General features: G+C 43.6%; 1 protein-coding gene across 1 annotated transcript in view; it reads right to left on the bottom strand.

Moving 5' to 3' along the window:
- CLEC19A (C-type lectin domain containing 19A) overlaps positions 1-21,729 on the bottom strand; it is a 257,120-nt gene that overhangs the window by 79,504 nt on the left and 155,887 nt on the right. Inside the window, exon 2 of the mRNA XM_069647132.1 lies at positions 18,415-18,580. Within this exon, the coding sequence (XP_069503233.1) occupies positions 18,415-18,580 (166 nt within the window). The remainder of the gene's footprint in view (positions 1-18,414; positions 18,581-21,729) is intronic.

Genomic DNA, 21,729 nt, shown 5'->3' on the forward strand with positions numbered 1-21,729 from the left:
ATATATATACTCATGTTTGCTTTGCACAAAATGACATTAATGGTAATAAACGAAAACATGTCCAAGCTGTTTCTGCCAATATTTGGAAGTATTCCCACCTAAGGACATACTCCTGTTGGCTTTGCCAGGAAAAAATGCCAGAAGACATGTCCAAACTGGCTGCACCAAAGTGCCAGTTTACACATGTAATAACACTGATCATGCTTACTGTATAATAGATTCCCAGAATAAAATGTCATGTCGCAGTAGGAAATAGGTAGACTGACTGCACCAAAATGCCATTCTAGCAACGTAATAACACTTATCATGCTTACTTTTTGATAGATGCCCAGAGTAAAAAGCCATGCACAATAATAAACAGCTAGAGGGGCTGCATTAAATTGCCAGTGTAGCCACGTATTAACACATCATGCTTGCTTTATTATAGATGCCTAGTAAAATGCCATCTCCCTGTAGGAAATGCCTGGACTGGCTGCACCCAAATGCAAGTCTGGCCACATAATAACACATAACATGCATGCTTTACCATGAATGGCTGCCAATTAAAAAAAAATTGCAGTATTGCACCCCGGTCCCTCATCCCTACCTGCCAAAATCAGCTCCTAGTAGCCAGACCTGCACTAACACATGTACACACCCATTCACACAACATTCACTTGCTCATTTACACACACCCATCACTCGTTCATTCTGGCATGAATATATCATACACTTACTCGTTCACACCCACACACACACACACACCCACATCATATAATACATAACACACCCTTGCATGCATGCATTAATTACATACACACATTCATACATCATAAACATGCAGCATGCACGCATGCACAAACACACGCTTACAACATTATTGTTTTCTTAGCTGCTCCGGACCAGAATCCATCTTTGCCCAGGGACCCTTCTAGAGAAAGGCCTCTGCTCTTCTGCAGCAACATCGTCGACCATGCCGACAAGAACCAGGAACCAGGGAGAGCTTCCTGGTTCCTCTCAGGCTCAGTGGAGCTGGAGCACTGTGTCCCAACTGGAATGTTTCTTTCTGAAGTCAGAGTGCATGTGCTCCGACTTCAGAAATAAATGATTTATTTCTGAAGTCGGAGTGCATGCACTCAAATTTCAGAAAGAAATTATCTGATTTCAGAAAGATTTTTTTCTGAAGTCAGATTGGATACACTCTGACTTCAGAAGGAAAGGATTTCTTTCTGAAGTTTGTCACCCACCCCCTCCCTCGCTCCCCATTACACCAGTGCCTCCCCCTTTCTTGCACAACAATGGACATCGATATTCTGTGAATGGGGACTGAGTGTAGGTGACTGTGGGTTAAAGCATGATATGGTGGAAAAGCTTTTGAGGAGGAAATTCAAAGCGGTCTTCATGCGAACCATGAAGGGCTAAACTTGTCTGTTCTGTTTTCTTTTATACCACTATGGGCACGTTTTTAAAAAAAATTATTACATTGGTTTGTGCAGTCACTTTTTTCAGCCCACTCGACTATCTGACAGACACAAACTGTGATTGGTAAAAAGATCTTATAAATTACATGTTTCACTTAATTAGATCTAAAATAACCCAATGGCCACATTTTCACATTTTTTAGGTTTCAAAATGTGTGCATGAAGTAAGTAGATATATCTGTGATAGTAATAAAACATTGTATAAGAATGAAATGTATTCAGCAACCCAATTTTTAGGAAAGATCAAATAAAATGGACTTCGTAGAGATGCATAACATGTGTCGGTCACCTTATTCACAAAGGTGGCTTGGGCATTTTGGAGAGGGTGAACAGTAAGAGCAAAGAGTGTGCAGTTCCACCACCATGAGTAGATATGTTGTGGGTGTACAGAACTGAACATATATAAATGCATATGTCTTGGCTGCATGCCCCAAAAACTTTTTTAAGGTGTTTGATCTCCCACAGATCGGACCGCAACATGTGTTCATTTGTTAATGTATATACCATGTCCAACTAGGGGCTCATACATAAAAAGATATGTTATAGTTGGCAACAGATGGTAATCTCTTGGAGATGCCATAGGAAGTGCAGGAAATAGTGTCAATGCACCTGGACTCTAATATGTAATGTACTTATAATTGTTTCATGGAAGAGTTGCGGAATAGTGAAACAGCAAATACAGTTATGAAAAAGATCTGCAACAGAGAATAAATGACTGGTTGTGTTCTTAAAACAACACAGAACATGTTGTAAGTGCAAGGTAAAAATGCAAAAGAACTGCCAAAGGAAAACAACTACAAATTCGTAAATACTTGACAGCAACAGAAATCCTTCAGAAGCAATGTTAGGGTTTATGATGTAGCAAACCTTCAGTTTGATGCAGTGCATTTCCAGTTGTCACCGGAAGCTGATTGATTTGTTTCTTGCCAAGAAGCCTCATGGGTGACAGAAACAATCCTACTTAATATGGCTATCATGCCTTCATGGGGGGCGGGGGTGTTCATGGCCGGTAACGGGCCGCCAAACCAATGCTGTGGGCCGTTACTGGCAACATACGCCCCCTGACAAAGTGTGATTGCTATTGGCACCCCAGTGCTCCATCCAGTGTGCAAATAGTTATTACTCTTTTCCATGGGAGAACCGAGAGCCGCGCGTATTCGGCAAGCCCAATCTCCCTTGAAAACAAAAAAAAAACAAGATGGCCTCTGCTAGAGTAAACTTGAAAGGGGATCTAGTCCATTTTATATTATTTCCATGCCAGGCACCGAGGATGGGAGGGACCGCCAGGACCGGAGCACAAAGCTCTGGTCCAGCCAGTAAGTGGGGAGCGAGAGAGAGGGTGAAGTAGGAGAATGGGATAACACCCTCCCCCCAATCTCATCCAGACCATGGCCTAGAGGATCACAGGCCAGACACCCCTCACGAGAGGAGTTCATTTACCTACGAGATGACAAAATACCCTGGTTCAGGAACCTAAACATAAGAGGAGTGTGCCCACCAGCACGCCAGGCTCAAGCCGACGCCTGCAACATGGACCAGCTCGACTAGAACAACAGCCACAAGTGTCCACATCATTAGAGATGCCATGACGACATAGCCAACAGACAAGAACACACGTGCCACCATGCACACCGGTCACTCACACACCAACCCACACAAAGAACATACTCAGTGCTATGACGTAGGTGACTGATACACCCACTGATGTGCATCGTTGTTATTTTTCACATAGGCCTTCTACAGAACCGCAGAAACGCAAGACGCCTGAAGAGCTCGTGTACATGCTTGCTGACGCTTTTCCCGCCACCCATCCCCATGAAGACACCACCATGTATATCTAATGCTGCTTGTGACACTCTGTTGCCCCGTGACCTCCATACTATGGATTATGTACCGCCACCCATGAACTAGGCCGAGTAGGCCACAAGCAAGAGTCCCCAGGCAGGGGCCTCACAAACAACAATCCTCTCAGGAGGATTCACAAGTGCTGACCATGCAGAACAAGCCCCAACGAGAGCTTGCAGCCAAGGCCACGATGTTGCAACACGCATACCGCGAGCCCAGCGCCAAGGTTATACCAGTCGGTGCCAAGCCCTCAGAGACGAAATACAAATCTAATGTTCATATTGCTGCTCCAGCCACGGTCTCCCCACACTTGACCAAGCCGAACTTCCAAGGTGCCAAGCTCCCGAGACAGAAAGTCACCAGGGTCCCACGTTTGGGACACAGGTTGCAACAACGAAGCAGCAAGAGGGACACCTACAGCGATGGAAAATACACGCACACAAGCCCCATAGGCAGACCTGTCCGCTGTCCGCACTAACACATAGTTGCACATTGTTGCTAATGACAGGTACACCGCGAGCTGGGAACGCCGATGGTCCCAGGCTTGGGGGCTTGTGGGAGAACCAATCAAAATACAGGGGGCTCACCAATGATGCCATTACTCTTAGCCAATCACTAAGGGGCTCCTTGTAACAATTTTGCTGTAGCAAATGTTAGGGACAACCCAAGTGTACCACCTGACCGTCCTTATCCACTAACTTTTCACCATATATCATAACCATACTAACCCTACCACTCGGGGAACCAATCCAGAGTGGCGATAGGTTTTGTGACGATTTTCCCAGGTGACGCGAGTAGCATGTCATACTGCTGTAAAAAGGGCCTGCGAGCCCCACTAAGAACGAGAGTCTCATCGGATGCATATGAGCCGAGACCCGTCCCTGCCGTTATTACAATAAACAGCAGTACTTGCCTTGCTTCTTGTGTGTGTCTCATACTCCTTTTGGGGACACGGGAGGAGTTGAGGCCTCCCCAGCCCGGAGGTCTGTGGACAGCTCTGCCGGCCGCGGGAGAATCACCCCAACAAGGGAGAAAGTGGGACCTCGGGTGGCTGGAAAATGAGGGCAATACACTGTGTGTTCTCGCCCACATTTCCAGCCACCTGATTGGCTGAGCGCCCCGTTTCCCAGGTACGAATTGCGATTAGTCTATATAAGAAGTATATTTAGGCCCTGATTATGTTTTGTGGATTAATGGTGAACAAAATCTGTATGCTGCAATTAACCATCTCTCAGCTGCTTTATCCAGCAACGCTTCATAATCTCAATCTGAACACTCAAAAAACAGAAATCCTACTTTGTGGTAATCTTACTTAGAATGTAAAAATTCTACAGCCATCATTTAAGACTAGTTTACAGTCTCAACGACCTCTTCATAGCCTGAAAGTTGCTATACTAATGTCTGCGGCCCTTGCCCTTGCCAAGAAAGTCCAGAATCTGGAGCTACGGGTTGTCTCCGTATTATCAACGACCTCCAGGTTAGTCAGAGGTCTAGACCTTGCTCTTTTCAGCTCTGTACACTTAAGAGGCTCTTAGACTTGTTGACTTAAATTCAGAAAGTGCAATTGGTTGACACATGTATTTCTGTAATGCCATCTACCTTGGATTAACCTTAGTATACAAACTTGAAATCAATCAGAAAGTGGTGGCCAGATTATTGTTTAATCTGAATTGCAGCTCGTAGGGCACTGCACTGGTTGCCAGTTGCTAAGTGCATTGAATTCAAGGCACTGTGCCTACATTATTAAGCCTATTGTAGTAAGGACCCATGATTTCTGCAGAATCGTTTCACGAATACATTCCAAGAACACCATGTCGGTCCCTAACAGAACCCTTACCAAAGATGAAAACCATGTTTAGTATTTAACTTGTCTTTTTATAGTATTCAAAGACTATAGGTAGTCGCTTAGTATTTATTACAAGCAGACTACTACATGAAGACCACAGCATGCTGAATATTAGTCAATAACTAACAGAATACTAAACAAATACTTGTATTCTAATCTTTTCATTTTCATTTAGTTTTGAATACTACATTACCACTATCGGCCAATAATGAGTAGACAAAGAATGATAAAAAGATCTTCCATTTTGGTGAAAAGCCAGATATGTGAAAAAGGGCGATTGTTCCTTTTCAGCAAAAGCAGTTAAACTCGCGCCTAGAAACACGTGTACAGGCGCGTTATAAATTACATCATTTCATATAACTGTTGAATCCCCTGCCTACTGTGGGATGTATTAACCCACTCATCCGAGCCCTGCAACAGTACTGTGCATTGCTGGCAGCAGAAACATCAGAATGACCACTGGAAATCATGCTGCTCGCTCAAAACCACCCAAAGAAATGCGCAGTAAAAATCTGAAAGATAGGCTGCCATCTACTTTTGCCTATATTAGTGAGCACAGGAGACCACTGCCAAAAACCACCATTGGGCTACCTACACAGTAGCCTGAAACCACTTGGAAAAAGCAATGCTGATTGTCAAAAGCAACACAGAGCTGTGTGGAAATCCGTTTCCTGATTGTCAAAAATGTGCTAAAATCATGGCTCCCAAATCACGAAAAAGATCCAACCTTCTTGTTGGGTGTTCCACATTATTCTACTGCAAGAATCCACATCAATACAATGTCAGCAAGAATCCTATGCTATCAAGCTAAATCCCCTTTTGAAAGATATTGATGTAAAGACAGCTGTCAAAAATGGGTGTAGTACTGTTGCTCACCTCTACCAGAAAGCCGACGTTTTAAAACACTTCTTTGTAAAAATGAACGACTGAACCCAAACTATGCCAAGGAATACTTGCTATCAGAAGCCTAAGGGGTGGAGACAATTTAAAACTATATTCTGAAATGACTTGAAGGAAGCAATTAGTTAATGTATGTATTAAAAATGTGTGTTATATTGTAAGAAAAGACAAATTGTAGACATTGGTTGCAGAGTTAAGAAGTTTCCCACACTGGGAACCCTTCACCCCTTATCCCTAGACAAAGGAGACATCCCCTACCCCAAGCCAAGAGATTGACATGGTGGTGTAAAAAGGAACTGGGGAGTGGCGCCCTGGACTGATGCTCTGCTGCCTGGAAGCAAAACAATGGATTCTTTCAGCTGAATAGAATATGCTGATTTGGGTGTGCCTGGTCAACAGCTGCTCTAGCAGGAAGGCAGGCCATGTGACCATCTGACTCACCGAGCTTCTGGGGGGCGGACCAGACTGGGAGGTGGATTTAACATTGCACCAAATATATGTTTAAGGAAAATGGTTCTACAATATTGTACCAAGCTGACCAAAATGTCAAACTTTGAGATGGTTAATATGAAAAATTCACTCACAATTCAAGACTAAGCTGGACGCCGGGTGATGTTCTGAGACCAAACCCGGGATTTATTAATATTGTAGATACAGTGTTTATGCTAGAAACATAAAAACTTACAGTAATATGCTCAGAGAGGATCTGCATGCATGTGTCAAATTTGGTGCAGAACCAATATTGGGAAATTCACGAAAAATGAAAATAAGAAGTAATTTCTGAACCCAAGCTTGTAGGAGCATGGGGCTTGAACAGAGACCTGCCTTAATTCATCTGTGAGGTGTATATGTATTCTCAACAACTTGTGTATCTGGGAAATATGTTTTTGGGAAAAATTGATTTTCTAAGTAAAAGCAAAGGGGAGTTTCTTCACTAGATTGTAAACATAACTCTGACTCATTCTGACACGCTAATCCTTTCTCCAGTCAGGTCAGAGGGAATCCTCTAACCTATCAAATCCTTAGGGGGTTGGGCATGTAGAATAAGCCTTCATACCCACTTTGAAATCACATAAAAAGAGACTGCTTAGGACAGGCAAGGACACACTCACTTTTCCACTTCAACCAATTCTTGGCGCAGCACGCTGCCGGAAGACTCCAGATCCAGACAATATCCAGACAGAGACTCCAGATAGATCCAGAGTCCAGACTCTAGAACCAAGCTCCAGAATCCAGAATCCAGAACTTTGAAGCAAAGGGCTAATTCACAAGCTGAATCCTTCTCAGCAGGCCTCAGAACTTTAGCAACCTGATTCTCACATTCAACACCCGGGCTGAGCTGTTCTATTCTAGCCAAGAACCCTGTGCTAGGACCGAGGTCCAGACCCAGAAAGCAGCGCTGTATCCGGAAACGTCAGACCCAGACCAGAGGCTGTACTGTGAGCAGAACCACTGCCTGAGACCGTCGGGTGGCGAGTGAAGTTCAAACCTGACCAGATCGGTGACGATGCCCATTTCCATTCCATTCCAAAACTAGGAGTGAGTATCTAGTCTAGAACTGTACAGAACCAATCTCTTAGTTTAAAGTAATTCTCTTCCATTCATTTCAACCTGTCCACAACTGCATTTAGAATTTTGTGTCCATCCTGTGATTTCAAATCTGTAAAAGCGCCTTCTGTCATTCTGAAATCTTGACTTTATTTCTCTAAATCTACCTGTCATTTTAAAGCTAAGATCCTCAGCTTTCCAACAAACCTAAAACGACATGCATTATAGTTTTTCCGTAATCGTGATTTACGCACGCGGAAAAAGTGCAGCAAATTGCAATTTAGCTCAATTTCACCACATGTTAAAATAGCTGCTTCTTGCTTTCAAATGCTTAGATTCGTTTTCAACCTGGTAATCACTCATGAATAATTGCTAGTGTTGACCTGAACTAATCCAAAGTAACTCTCACTTATCCTGAATATCCCTTAGTGAATTAAAAGCATTTTAGTATATTTTCCCATCCTTTGCAATTACATTCAAAAGCATTTTGACCTGTGTTTTAAAATCATACCTGTTTTCTCTAAGCTTGCTGGGGGGAACTGGAATTGAACTACATTATTGATTGTATCCTTGAAACCTGTGTACCCTCCTTCCCATCTCTTCATACTGCATAGTGGGGTAGTGGTAGTCACAGGGGAAAAAGTGACCATATTATCTTTTGATTGAAATCATATCTAGTCTATTTCTGTGTCGCCTTCTTTCGTATTATTGCATTTCCTTGAATTACATTAAAAAAACACCTTCTACAGTTCCAACTACCAATCATCTAGGACTTGAAATCTATTCCAAGTTGATTGTGCACAATGTCAAGAATGGACTTCCTTTACCAGAATCATGAAAATACTGGGGCGAGGAAGAGGAACCGAGCAATGGAGAGTAGAGATGGCCACAATCTCAAGGAGTTCTGTAGTTACACATGCACACCTGAGACCAGGACATTTAAGGAGCAGAAGCAGAGAGTTGAAGTCTGCTGCTGGCAGGTGAGAGCTGTACCTCTCTGTGCTGATTTAGAGACTGAAAGGCGGAGACCGGTGTGGGGGAGCCAGGTGGCTCGAGAGCCAAAATAAAGAAGCTATCATGCAAAGAACACTCTGCGGAAATGCCAGGAGCCAACAATAGACTCCTGGGTGTTCGCAGGTGTCAGAAAGCAGCATCTAACTCACCAGAGCCTGAAAGGAATCAGATGAGCCCAGCGAAAGCCGCGAGAGACAGGAAAGCCAAGAGGAAGCAGTCATGAGAAGGAAGCGACCGAAAGATCATCACCCGGAAAGCCAACAAGAACCAGTGAGTTCACCCAGAGACAGAGGGGACACTGGGGTGTGTTGGCTGCCAGGCTGAATGCAAGCAATAGTAAAGAAAGAAACTAAGAGACAAAGAGCGAGTTAGATTATTGTTCAAAGGGGAAATAAACTGTGAGTGAAAACCCTACAAGTATGTGAATGTATTCAGTGCACGCTTATGGGAAACCAGGACGGGATAATATATCAAGAAGATAAAATATCAAACAAAGTAAATGTGCAAGTCTGGGAGAGGGCAGAAAGCATGTGTGAATGCAAGAAGCCCTGCCAGGAGAGGGAGAGTACACCAGGCAATTACAAGTATGTGAATACAAGAAGCCCTGGCAGGAGAGTATACCCGGCAGGTATTAGAAATTTACAAAAGTTAAGTGTCCTGAGAAGGAATATCAGGACTAGAAAAAGGATTATAGGATAGAAGGAGCAAAACCCGGGCAGAAAAGTTTATCAGGTACCCTAAAAGAGACAAAAGTACAAAACCAGACAATTTTGTGCGTCAGTGTTGTTACAGGTCAAGAAAGGCACAAGGAACTGGTACTTTTGAAAATATCAGAAAGTAAAGAGGATTCCAGGGGAAGGGAGCCACCCTCTGGGGCATGGATCTGTATTGTTAAAGAACTTTTCTGTTGAACAAAGAATCCAGGGGAAGGGAGCTACCCTCTGGAGCAATGATCTTTTATCCTTTGAAGAACCTTTGTGTTGGAGCTATTAATTCTTCCTTTTTGAACAGTTTTCTAAACCACTCAAGGCTAAAGATATTACCATCTTCACCTAAGAATTTAGTTTATAGTGTGAGGGTCAGAATAGAACTTTGGACGAGGGACAGTTTTTCTTTGGACATTCTGACAGACAGATCCTTAGTTTTTGGTTTAGGTATAGAAATTCCTTTTAGAGAAGGGTCAGATAGGCATGTTCCTAACCCCTTTTATTTTAAATAAAGGTTTTTAACCAAAATCATGGCACACCTGTGTCCGAGTCTCATTCCTGACTCCTCACAGTGCTTAATGATTAACTATGTCACTATTATATTATGCCTTTGGCAAGATGTGCATTTGATCGGCTGATATTACTTGCTGTGGCTGTTTGCCAGAGCTTAATTGATGGCAGGGATTATCTATAACTCCATATTGGTATTTTTTGTTAGGATCCGATGCACGAAGTACATGGCAAGGAAAAAAGATCAAGACAAGGAAGCAGGGAACTAACAACAGATATTGGGATGGAAGAACATTTGGCAGCCAAGGATATGCAAGCAACCAGGGGAGGAAATGGGAGAGCAGATCACCCAGTCTGAGGTTAAGTAGAGAGTGGAGGGAACTAACAACAGAAGAGGGGAGGGTGGACATTTTGCAAGAAAGGGAGTTTCAAGCAAATAGGGGAAGAAACAGGGGTGCAGATCACCCAGCCTCAAGTTAGATTTTTACACTGAATGTGTGTGTGATTGTGTGTGTGTATGTTAAGGAGGTTAGGAAGCATGGGTTCAACATGGGGTAGGTGGATGATTTTCCTACAAAGCGTTATATATTATTATCAAATGCTGCACTGCCATACAGGGATTGACTTACCACCTGCTGCTTTACATATTACAATTAAAGTAAGCCTACGCTCCCCATGACGTGAATTCAGAATCTGCAGCCTTTTGGCCTTTTCCAGTGGCCCACTAGCCATGGCCGATGGCATCAGGGTCCACTTACCACAGCTAATTCTATTGTATTCGACTCGCCACATCTGTGTCCATTCAACATGTTGTACCAATTATTCATAAGCACCCATTCTGTCGACCTAGTAAATGTGATCTGTGCAGGTATAAAAGACTGTACATGTGAGTATTTTCCATCTTTGTATTCCTGGGAAAATCATTCCCGAGTGTGACAATTCCTGCAGTAACATTTGCTGATTCCTGCGCTAACAGGAAACTGTTCCGTATTAATATGTTGTCACCTTCCTCACTGGCACTCACATGTGTCCCCCCCTCCTATTTCTTTGTCACCTACATCCCTTCATTGTCTTTTCCCTCTCTCTCTCCTATTACCCATTTCCCTGTTTGGTTTATGTGATGCACTTTCTTTTCCGAACATGTCTTGTGACTTAGTTGCAGTAATCTTGTGAGATTCCCTTGATATTCTCATGATAAGCCAAAAATGTTCTACCCCAAATAGGCTACACGACATCACCACTTCACATTGTCCTCTTTATCCTTCCCCACCTCTAGCCCAATGTACAGACACCCCTTTTCCTAGTCCAAATGGCATATTGAGAACTTTCATTTTTGGCTTCCCCACGTATTATCGCTCGGATTGAGCCAAAATAAAAGTGGTAGATTTTAATTTCTGAAAAGTCTCTCAGCCCCAATACCACAAAGCACCATGGGAGATATATACAGGTTTTTGAGGAGCAGGAGGAACACTCTTCTCCTTTGAATCTTTTAAAAACGAATAGATAGATTTACAATAAATGAGCAAAATACACATCTGCGGCTCTTTGTGCCCAAATTATTTTTAATAGTTTTTTATGCTATGGGTGTTCAATCAATGCACTTTTTCATTGTGGGAATGGGAATATTTATTTATGTATTAACAACATTTATATAGCAATTTTATTCAAGGTGCTGTACATAATTATAACACTACAAAGAGAATGCAAAAATATGAATAAGCATACCATGAATCAATGCATGAAACAATCATGGTGCAGGCAGAAAGTCAAGCAAACGAGGCATTAGGAAAATCAGATTGTAAAAGATCAATTAAAAGATGTTTCTTAAACAAAATTAAATCAGTACAAGAGGAAATATCCAAGGAAAGAGAGTTCCATAATTTGGGGGCTAATCATTGAAATGAATGGAACCGAGAGGAACTAAGAAGCAGAGCGAAGAACTCTTTGAGGCTCATATAAAGAAACCAAAGAACATAAATATACAGCAGCTAGTTCATGAAAGTACTTAAAAACTACACAGAGGAAATGGAATTCAAATGTAGATTTGATAGGAAGCCTGCACAGTTGAATCAAATAAGTAGAAATGTTAGAAGAATATTGAAGTCCAAAGTCCCAATAACAGCCTAACTGAAGAATGAATGAGGAATGAAGAATGAACAGGAAGAAGCCACTAAGACCAACATATATATTAAGTCGAGAAAAAACAATAGGTTGTTTTAATAGTTTAGTAAAGGCAAAAGTTAAAAGATGACAAATGTTTCTAATATTAAAGAGATGGATGTGTAAAGATTTGACCACAGTAGAAATTTGGCTCTGCATGATAAATTAGGAATCAAAAAGTTGGGCAATTGATGAAGATCAAGTAATTGAAGGGGAAGCAGCAAAGAAAAGGATTTCTGTTTTCTTAGGATTGAGGCATAAGAAATTGGAAGACATCCATCATTTAACTGCCAAGAGGCCGGCAGATAAACGTTGAAGAATAGTATCATTAAAAGAGGGAAAGGAAAGAAAACACATTCACATAGAAATGTGCCTCAAACTGTCACGCCTGCGCCACGGGCGCATCCATTTACGCTCAATATGGACTATTTGTTTATCATTTATTTACAACAGACTCTTGAATCCATCTATATTTACTTTGGGAACTTTATTTCCCATTTGCGAGACTTTGGTGCTTTATTATTTTTTCCAACAAACTACATATACCACAATGCACCTGGCTACAAGCATCGATTCCTGGCTGTTCCTATTGGTTATCAAAGGAACTACACCCCCCAGAAGCCCTAGGGACTTGCCCTGCTTCCACCAGCCCAGGAACAGAAAGGGAGGTGGCCGATTGCCTGCAGGTGTGCTTAGCCAGGTGCAACCAATTAGCCTGCCTCTGTGCTGGGCTAGGCAGTATAAAGGCTGCTGCCTGCAGTGGCTCAGCCTCTTGCACCTGAGAGTCCTTCCTCCACCTTTCGCGTCTTTCTACGGATCTTTGTATGCTGTTTACCATCTCTCCTGATTGGATCCTATCTTGCAGCTTGCTACACCCTGCTGCCTACAGCCCTAGCCTTCTGGGCTCCCTGCCTCAGTCCAGCTCCTCTGGGCTTCCTGCCTTGCAGCTTGCTACACCCTGCTGCCTATAGCCCTAGCCTTCTGGGCTCCCTACCTCAGTCCAGCTCCTCTGGGCTTCCTGCCTTGCAGCCTGTTACACTTCGCTGCCTCCTGCCATTGCCTTCCAGGCTCCCTGCCTCACAGCCCTGCTCCTTTGGGCTCTCCACATTGCAGCTGATCACGCTCTGCTGCCTTCCAGCTTCCGCCCTTGCCCTGCCAGGCTCTCCACATTGCAGCCGATCACGCTCTGCTGCCTTCCAGCCTCCGCCCTTGCCCTGCGGGCTCTCTACATTTCAGCTGATCACGCTCTGCTGCTTTCCAGCCTTCAGCCCTTGTCCTCTGGGCTCCCTGCTCTGCAGCCTGCCTCACTCCGGCTGCCTTCAGCCTTTTTCCTTCGGGCTCCCTGCTCTGCAGCCTACCTCACTCCGGTTGCCTACGGCCCTTGTCCTCTGGCCTTCCTACTTTGCAGCTTATCACGCTCCGCTGCCTACTACCTATCTTTTTCCGCTGGGTTCTCGGCCTAGCAGCCCGCTACAGTCCTCTGCTACCTTCTACGGTCAGCGGCCCTGCCCCTCAGGGCCCACTCCTTGCCGCCCGGCCCTTCTGGGTTCCTTACTGTGCAGCCTGTTTTACTCTGCTGCCCTAAGCCCTTTTTCATCTGGGCTCTCTAACTTACAGCCCTGCTCCTGTGGGCTTGCTCATTGCTTTCCTGCTCCTCTGAGCTCTCAACCTTGTTCCTTACTGTCCTTTGCTATCCTATCCTGTTACACGACTTTCCCTTCATTTCCTTCTGCTAGTTTGCTATCACCTCCTTTCCTGGATCTGTCTGTAGTATCTTCTCTTGTACTGTTTGTAGACCCTTTTGTACAGAGCTTGTCTGTTGGTTCCCATCAGTCAACCTCTGCCCCTTCCCTTGTTTCGTTTCTACATTACAGACACCCATAGCTGCTGTTCCAAGCCATGAGCAAACAGCGTGGGCCTCTGTTATAGCAAACTGTGTAGAAGGCTAGAGTATTTCCTAAGGTTTGTGGAATACTCTTTTCCTAGATCTGCATACACCCCAAGAGGGAATTCATTCTGTACCTTTTTCCCTTGCTACTCTGGCCTACTCTTTGTTCTCTTTCCTCTCTGCTGTGTGTGTACTTATCTGTCCACTTTATTTTGGCACAACCACCCAAACCCTTTCTGGGTGTCTTGTGCTACTCTTAATAGAGTGCCATCCCTGACACAAACCCAAAACTGAAAATCAAAGAGGCCAAAGAAGAGGTATGAAGAGTGAAAAGTAAAGGGTGAATAACTAAACCCTGGGGGACCCATTAGACAGAAGATACGGACGTGATAAAGAACCCTTCTCAGACACTGAAAAAAAGTGATGAGATTAGAAGAAAAGCACTGATGAACAACCCCAGAAATACTCATTGATGACAGACTAGAGAGCAGAGTTGGATGATTCATCACGTCAAAAGTAGCACTTAGATCTAATAAAACTAATATGTAAGATCATTTCAGATCATGGGAATAGAGGATATAATTTGAATTGGACGAACGAGTGTTGTATGGTGGCCTGGATGAAAGCCAGACTGATTAGATGGAAGTAAGTGATGTGTGTTAAGATAGGAGGTCAGTTTAGAATGAGTTCTAATGACGTCAAGAAGCTTACATAACCAAGTTAACCAACATGGTAGTAGTAACTTTTTGTGAATACCTTCTCCTTTAGTCCTTTGTGCGAGAGTGTATCTTTTCAGGTACACGTCCCTTGACACAACTACAAATTCACTCACAAACGCATTCAGGAATATTAACTGTATTCCTGAAACGATCATGTTTGTGCAACAAAAAAGTCAGCAGTTATTTTGTGAAGCAGGTGTATGCCCTTTTGTGAATCACATATATCTTGCACGTGCACAAGTTGCATCTTTTTCTAGGTGTGGAATGTACTTACCCCTTGTGACAGAGTCAGGGTATTGACTCTGTTAAAGGGGGCGGCAGGGGTGACCCTTCTCAGCCTGAAGCAGGGGGATTTCTAAAATTAAGCACAAAACAAGCCCTGCTGCACGTGCTCTCAATGCGTCATGATACAGTCGCTCACCACGGTTCTCTTTTTGTCTTTTCAGAACTACATCTCCCACAATGCAACAGCAAGCAGCCAGAAAACCTCAGAATTGAAGCATACATTTTAAAGGCACAAGAGGGAGCAATTCCAGCATACTGTGAAATGGCAACACAATCAAACTGCATTCAAGACCACAGAAGAGCAGACTACTCACCCTCCAGACAGAAGAATTTACTTATAGCCACCAGCATAGCAGAGAAACACCAAACCACTTGTAAAACCATGATGGAAAAGGGCTACAGGCATTGAAAGGTTTTTAATGCCTACCAGCTCTGTAGCCCTCCTCCTGGGGAAAAGGCAGGCACTGATCTGTGCAGGGAATCAGCTGAGCACTCCAACCAATAGGGGGGTGAGACAATCCCTACATACAGAGTCCTGCTCTATAAAAGCAGGTAGGGGCAGGGTGTGGGCTGTACGGGTGAGGTTTCAGGTGGAACTGGAGAAAAACCAAGAGACAGGTGGAGGAAGGACGGTAGAGCAGAGTATTGGAAAGGCGGATTTTGGGCAGGTGAGGTATTTGAGAGAGTGTGGTATCAGTGGTGTGTAGCGTAGTGCAGGGAGTGGGGGGAAGAGTGTAGGAGTTGGGAGTGAGAGAGAAAGACTGACCAGAGTGTGGTAGATAGAGGTTAATGAGAGATGGAGTGATAGTTATTAGAGAGTGAGGCTAGCAAGAAGGATGTAGAAGTGGGGTGCAAGGAGAGGGGTCTTTTAGGGCAGTGGGGAAGGGCTGAGAACAGAGAGAGTGGGAATTGTCGAGGGGTGAGCAGGGCACCATATCTCTGGGGTTACTTGTATAGTTAAGGGGTGAGCAGGGCACCATATCTCTGGGGTTACTTGTATAGTTAAGGGGTGAGCAGGGCACCATATCTCTGGGGTTACTTGTATAGTTAAGGGGTGACCAGGGCACCATATCTCTGGGTTTCTGGGACACTAGGAGTGAGCAGGGCACCATATCCCTGTGTTTTTTGCATTGTGGGGATAGGAGTAGATCCAGAGGACTTGTAGTAGTGTGGAAGGTAAAAAGTTGTGGTTAAGAGAGGGAAAGCAGAGTTGATAGAAGGGAGGAGCAGAGTAGTAAAGAGAAAGGGGCAATAAGATCAGGAGGCACACATACACTACCATCTAGATCTAACATCGGTGGTAGTCTAGAAATAGGTAGGATGTCCGTGAGGGAGACAGATAGCCAATGTCTCTGGGACTCCCCCTCAGAGCAAGTTAGTGAACAGACAGTAGGGATTACCGATCTGTAGAGACTAACCGGGGCTACGGATGCCAGGGGAGTTGAGAGAGAGAGAGGGACAGCTTTAGTGCCACCTTCCCAAACCCCTTTATCAGCCAGTACATCTCGTTATGCCCAATGCCTATCTGTTCTGCAAATCTAAATGAAGCTTTAAAGGATTACAACATAGCTACTGTGTGCGATAATAATAAAAACCCTTGAAATTGGAGTAAGGCCTTGTGCTTCATTCCGGCCATCTATCACACCCTGAAAAAGGGTTTGTGAATTGGCTCCATGAACTTGTTGCTGCTAGCCACTAGGAGTAGACATGGGTTCCTTTTCTGTAGTGGGAAGGATGCTCTACTCAGAACAACAGCTTCAATAGAACTCGAGCTGCAGTGCTGGCCCGCATTGATAGATGATGATGCTACCATGTGGAAGTTCTCGGCATTTAAGCAGTTAAATCGGCACTGGGCTAATTGAGTGTCACATTATAATCACTGTTTGCTTATGCGAAGGAATCAGGGTTTTCGGATCAATGGTGACATGTTTGAAGACATATGTTATTCAGTTTCTTTCACTTAGATGTCATGTTTATTGATGATGAACGGTATCCTGATATATTTTCGAAAAAATAGTTTCTGCATACAAAAGTTTTGAATACAAAGTTTCGAAAAAAAAGAAATTTAGAATGCATTTTTTTCATGTTACAGGGTTAGTTTCATATAGAAAAAAAAGTTTGTTTTAAAAAGAAAACAGGGGCTTGGGGGGGATCCCCCCCATTAAAAAAAAGAAAAAAAGAAATGCATTTGAAACCTTTTTTTCGATGCTTTTGTGTCGAAACGTTTGTATTTAGAAACTTTGCCTGTCGAACAAATCACTATAAACCACGATGAACATTCTTCTGTGTTGTATCTGTGAATAGCTGGGAGGGTGATGAACTCGATCAAACACCAAAGAGTTCCTCTAGTCTCAGTTGCCGTAGATAAATGCCATCATCCACCTTCATGGAAAAATGCTTAAGAAACAAATCTTTTCAATTCAAATAAATTCAAATGATACAACAGAAGCAGGTTTTGCTATTGCATCCTATCTAAAAAGCATACATATTTTGAATGTTTTTCATATTATTTACTTTTATACATAAATATACACATTTTTACATGTTCAAAAAATCTCATACAAATTCGTAAAGTCCCATTTAAGCAATTATGTTACGTTCTATCACTTTCTATTGATATAAAAGAAAACATTGTATTTGTACCACTTCCTCATAGCAATTCTGACAACAGCTCCCTGGCATGTTTCAGGATACATGTATCTACCCGGCTTTTCTAGGGGGAATGTAACACAAACAATAGAAAGCGGTTGCAATGCCTTCTATTTTGAGAGCTAGACTGTGGGCAACAGAAAGCACAGAAATATTATTCTCACCCTACAAAGCAAATGGCGTACATTAAAGGGGTTACCTGTTTTTACCACATACAGCTAGATGGTGGGTTGGGGTCAGGTAATATAGAATGGGGAGAAAGTGGGACCAAGAGGGTGCAGAGGATCTCCCCCTTCATGTTTTTGGGGTATACAAATCAATGTGGCAAACAAAGATTCGAGCAGTCGACTGTGACCAAAAAACATACATCCACTCCAACTGATCCAGGTTCTCTTGTCTTTTCTGGATCTTGTATGAGTCTGTGTGTGAATATGTGTTTGTTTCTTTATCCTTACCTGACTTTTTAATCACTGCAAATATAAGGGATGGTTTGTTTTTCTTGAATATTTTGCACAGAAGGTCAATTCAGAAATGAATATAAGCCAAATGACACTAGGAAAGCTTTTTTGTTTTTTTACTTTCGACAGAAACCCCGCTAAGTCCCTAACTCTTGAACAAACCCTCTCTGTGTGTTGTTGGGAGGAGATAAACCCAAACAGTGTCCCTGTCTATATAGCTTGTGCAATATTTCTATCATCCCGCAAAGTGTAATATATTGAGCAAAGGTATTAAACGTTGCATTTAATGTATGGTGGGACATTAGTCATTGGGTTAGACGGCACCTGTGGGCAGTGAAAGCCAGCGTCTAAGTAGGAATCTGTTCCTTACCACCATGTAGCACTAGAGTAATTTGGACAGAAGCTCAGTTCACCATGATACCTACCTGTGAATGGAAGCTAATTTGGCAGATTTTATACCGATGGAAAATTCTGCGCAGTACAAGTCGGCCTCAGCCCATGTCTTATTCACGGGGAAGAATCTGTAGCAGTACTCTGCGTACTCCGTCCAGAAGAGCGGGCATGTGTAGGACTGAATTGGATCCGATAACGCTGTGGGAAAGGATGATAATATGAAACTGTTTGTGGTTATCAAATTTCTTGACAGATGCTTACACAATACAATCGGAACAGATCATTGTACCTTCCAATGAGCATAGATTTTTAGGGGTTCCCATTTTTGGGATAACGTTTTTTCTTTAACCTTACACATACATAATGTCACTCTTTCTTCATCACATTCTCTTCTGCACAGAGTAATATAGTCAATAGTAGCCAGATTTACTGGAACAGCAGTCTCTGACTCACAGGGCCACGGGGTTGCTGAGACACTGTAACAGAGCGTTTCAGTCGTCTTTGTGGCCATTTTGATTCTGCTAGTATGGAAGGAATCAGAAACGGTCAGAGGTAGGACAAAATGGCAGCAGTCTGCACCAATTAGTTGAATATTCTTAGTCTCTCAGGAACCAGTAGAGGCGAATTTGATGAGCCGCACCAAACTAGGCTTGGCTCAGGAGCAAACCTCTAAGGGACTGTAACAAACATTCATGTGCAACAAAGCATGTCGTTTTGAGGACCCAAGCTGCTTGGAGTTAGTGTCAGGAATAATTCAACAGCATATATTATACATATAGGTTAGATGGCATGAAATGACATTTTTCTGACTCACCATGATCTAAATTTAGATTGGCTAGATTGAACATTGTTTTTGCTGCTTCATGGTGAACGAACAAGACAGAAAAATAAAACTGCTTCTGGTAAGTTACCAATGCCTAGAATTAAACTTTGTCTGTCACGGCTGTGTAAAGCAGACTTTATGTTCTCCACTAAGTAAAATATGGTTAAATGTACACGCAACCCTCTTTAATTTACAAAACTAAGCAGTCCGTGCAATACATTCACCTCTCACTTGATAATACACGCTCATGATTTTACGTCTTCACTTCTAAAAAGTACAATGAAAGCAGATAAATGTATCTTTTAGAACCCAATTAAAGAAACTCAAGCTTTGAGGCATGTTCAGAAAGATAGACAATTGGCAACAAGCAACACAATGGATGATGAACTAGCAAGGAATTGTCACAGGGATGGGGTGTCCTTTCACACCACACACTTGGTGAATGAGCACAGGTTTACTCGGTTTACTCGCGGCCGGAGAGAGCTCCGCCAAAAGAAGCCAATAAGACACTCTGGGCCTCATTACAAGTTGTGCGGAATACGTTTAACGGCGCTGGTAATGGTGCCGGTGGCGTTAAACGCATTCCGCACTACTACAAGGTTCCCTTGCGGCACCCGATGTGGACGTCTGGTTTATCCAGACGCCCATAGCAGGTCCGGCGAGGGAATCAGGGAGCTAACAACGGGCCCTCTTGTAATGGGCCCTTTGTTAGCTCCCTCCCCATTCCCATTGAGCCCTATGGGGGCTCGAATGAGAATGGGGAAGGTCCGGGTTCCCTGAATGGGGAAATACCGGGCCCTCCATACTCGGAATGGCCCGGTATTTCCCCATTCAGGGAACCCGGACACGGTTTTGAAGGCAGCCATGGCGCCAATAGTGCCATGGCTGCCTCCAAAGTTGTAATGAGGCCCTCTGAGTCCAAGGGTTAGAACCAATGAGCACCTTGGACCGGATTCTGGTTTAGACTTCACAGAGATCGAGCAGAACTCAGGATTGCTGAGGTTACCGCTGAAAAGCCAAACGTTATTAGGTCATCAGGGTTGAAATGATGTGACATTAGTGCCCACCGCTGCGCAAAAACAAAGAAGACACTTACCTATTGGTCCATTTGTGAGCCTTACCTCTGGTAATCCTGCTCACGTCGCACTGCACCCCGCGACCCGGTCCTCGCCTTTCTTCCATGTTTCTTCAGGCCACCATGCACAGGGACTACACTTGCTTTCTCCCTTTTCCATGACAGCCATTTTTTTGTTTATCTTTTTTCACATGTGAGTCCATGGCGGCCACTTTCTTTGTTTACTATGGCCGCCACGGATAGAGAAAACAAACAACGTTTTCCTGTCCATGGCGGGCATTTTTTAAAACATTTAAACTTTTTTTTTTACAGCTGCAAAACGCAGCGCACATCGCAGCTGGAAATAAACACCATTAGTAGCCCGATCTAACGGGCCGGGGTACTAATAGCAATAAGCCCCTCGACTGCGGGCCATTACCACATCCGGTAATGACCCCAGGGACTTTGTTAAAAACACATTCATATGCCACCCTGTGTTGAATATTGCCATACTCAAAGTACTTCTATACTGTACTATAGAAACTATGAGCCTGATTCACAAAACTGGGAGGATGTGATTGTTTCAGATGGCGATTTTCAGAAATGCACAGGTCTCAGAATTCACAAAGGTGAACTGAGCATTTCTGGGTGGCCTTGTTCTAGTGCAAATAATGCACAGCCCTGCCCATTTGTGCATATCAATGTTTACTGCACACAGTTACTAATATATTCTTAGGCAACAAGTATGAAGGTGGGTGCAGGGAGTGCAATTCACCTTGATGTGCCATAAGGGTTAAACCCTGAAAATTCCATTCCTGGCACAGATTTAAAGGGTGGAAGGACGGCTAGGACAACATCAGCTTATCTGCTTCTGTCTTCAAAAACATGCCCTTAAGGGCCAAAAGCCTGAAATAACGCCCCTGGGCATGGTGCCCTCCCAGTACCAGTCCTGAGCATTCGCATGACAGTGAAGGGCTTTCCCACGCATGCACAAACCCCCAACCCTCGTCAGTAATGTGCGTTATGCGTTGCGCACATGACTGTGTGCGCACCAGATATGCACATGTTCACTCCACCATTTGTGAATTCCCTTCAACTTTTTGATGCAATTAATTAGAATGTGCACGGACATCCCTTGACTTGCTACAAATGTGAATTGGGCAAAAACTCTCTACTCCATGATTTATTTTGGCAAGTCTTTGCCAGCCTCGCACTGAGATGCTGACTGAAAATATGGCTGATGTTTTTGAGAAGTTTGTGCCGAGCACGGGTACCATTCAACACCAAATGAGCCAGTGCTCATCTTAACACTTTGTATGTGTTCATCCAATATATCCCTAGCGACAGTTGTGGAAATGGGTAAAATGAACTGGGGGAACTCCCACAACCCCCATCTTCGCGCACAGCAAAAGGGATAACAGGTGGGGTGTGGATTATCAGTGGTGATGCCGGGACTGAGGGGCGGAGCTA

Source organism: Ambystoma mexicanum, chromosome 2q, assembly GCF_040938575.1.
Source record: "Ambystoma mexicanum isolate Mex_15411 chromosome 2q, UKY_AmexF1_1, whole genome shotgun sequence".
Classification (NCBI taxonomy): domain Eukaryota; kingdom Metazoa; phylum Chordata; class Amphibia; order Caudata; family Ambystomatidae; genus Ambystoma; species Ambystoma mexicanum.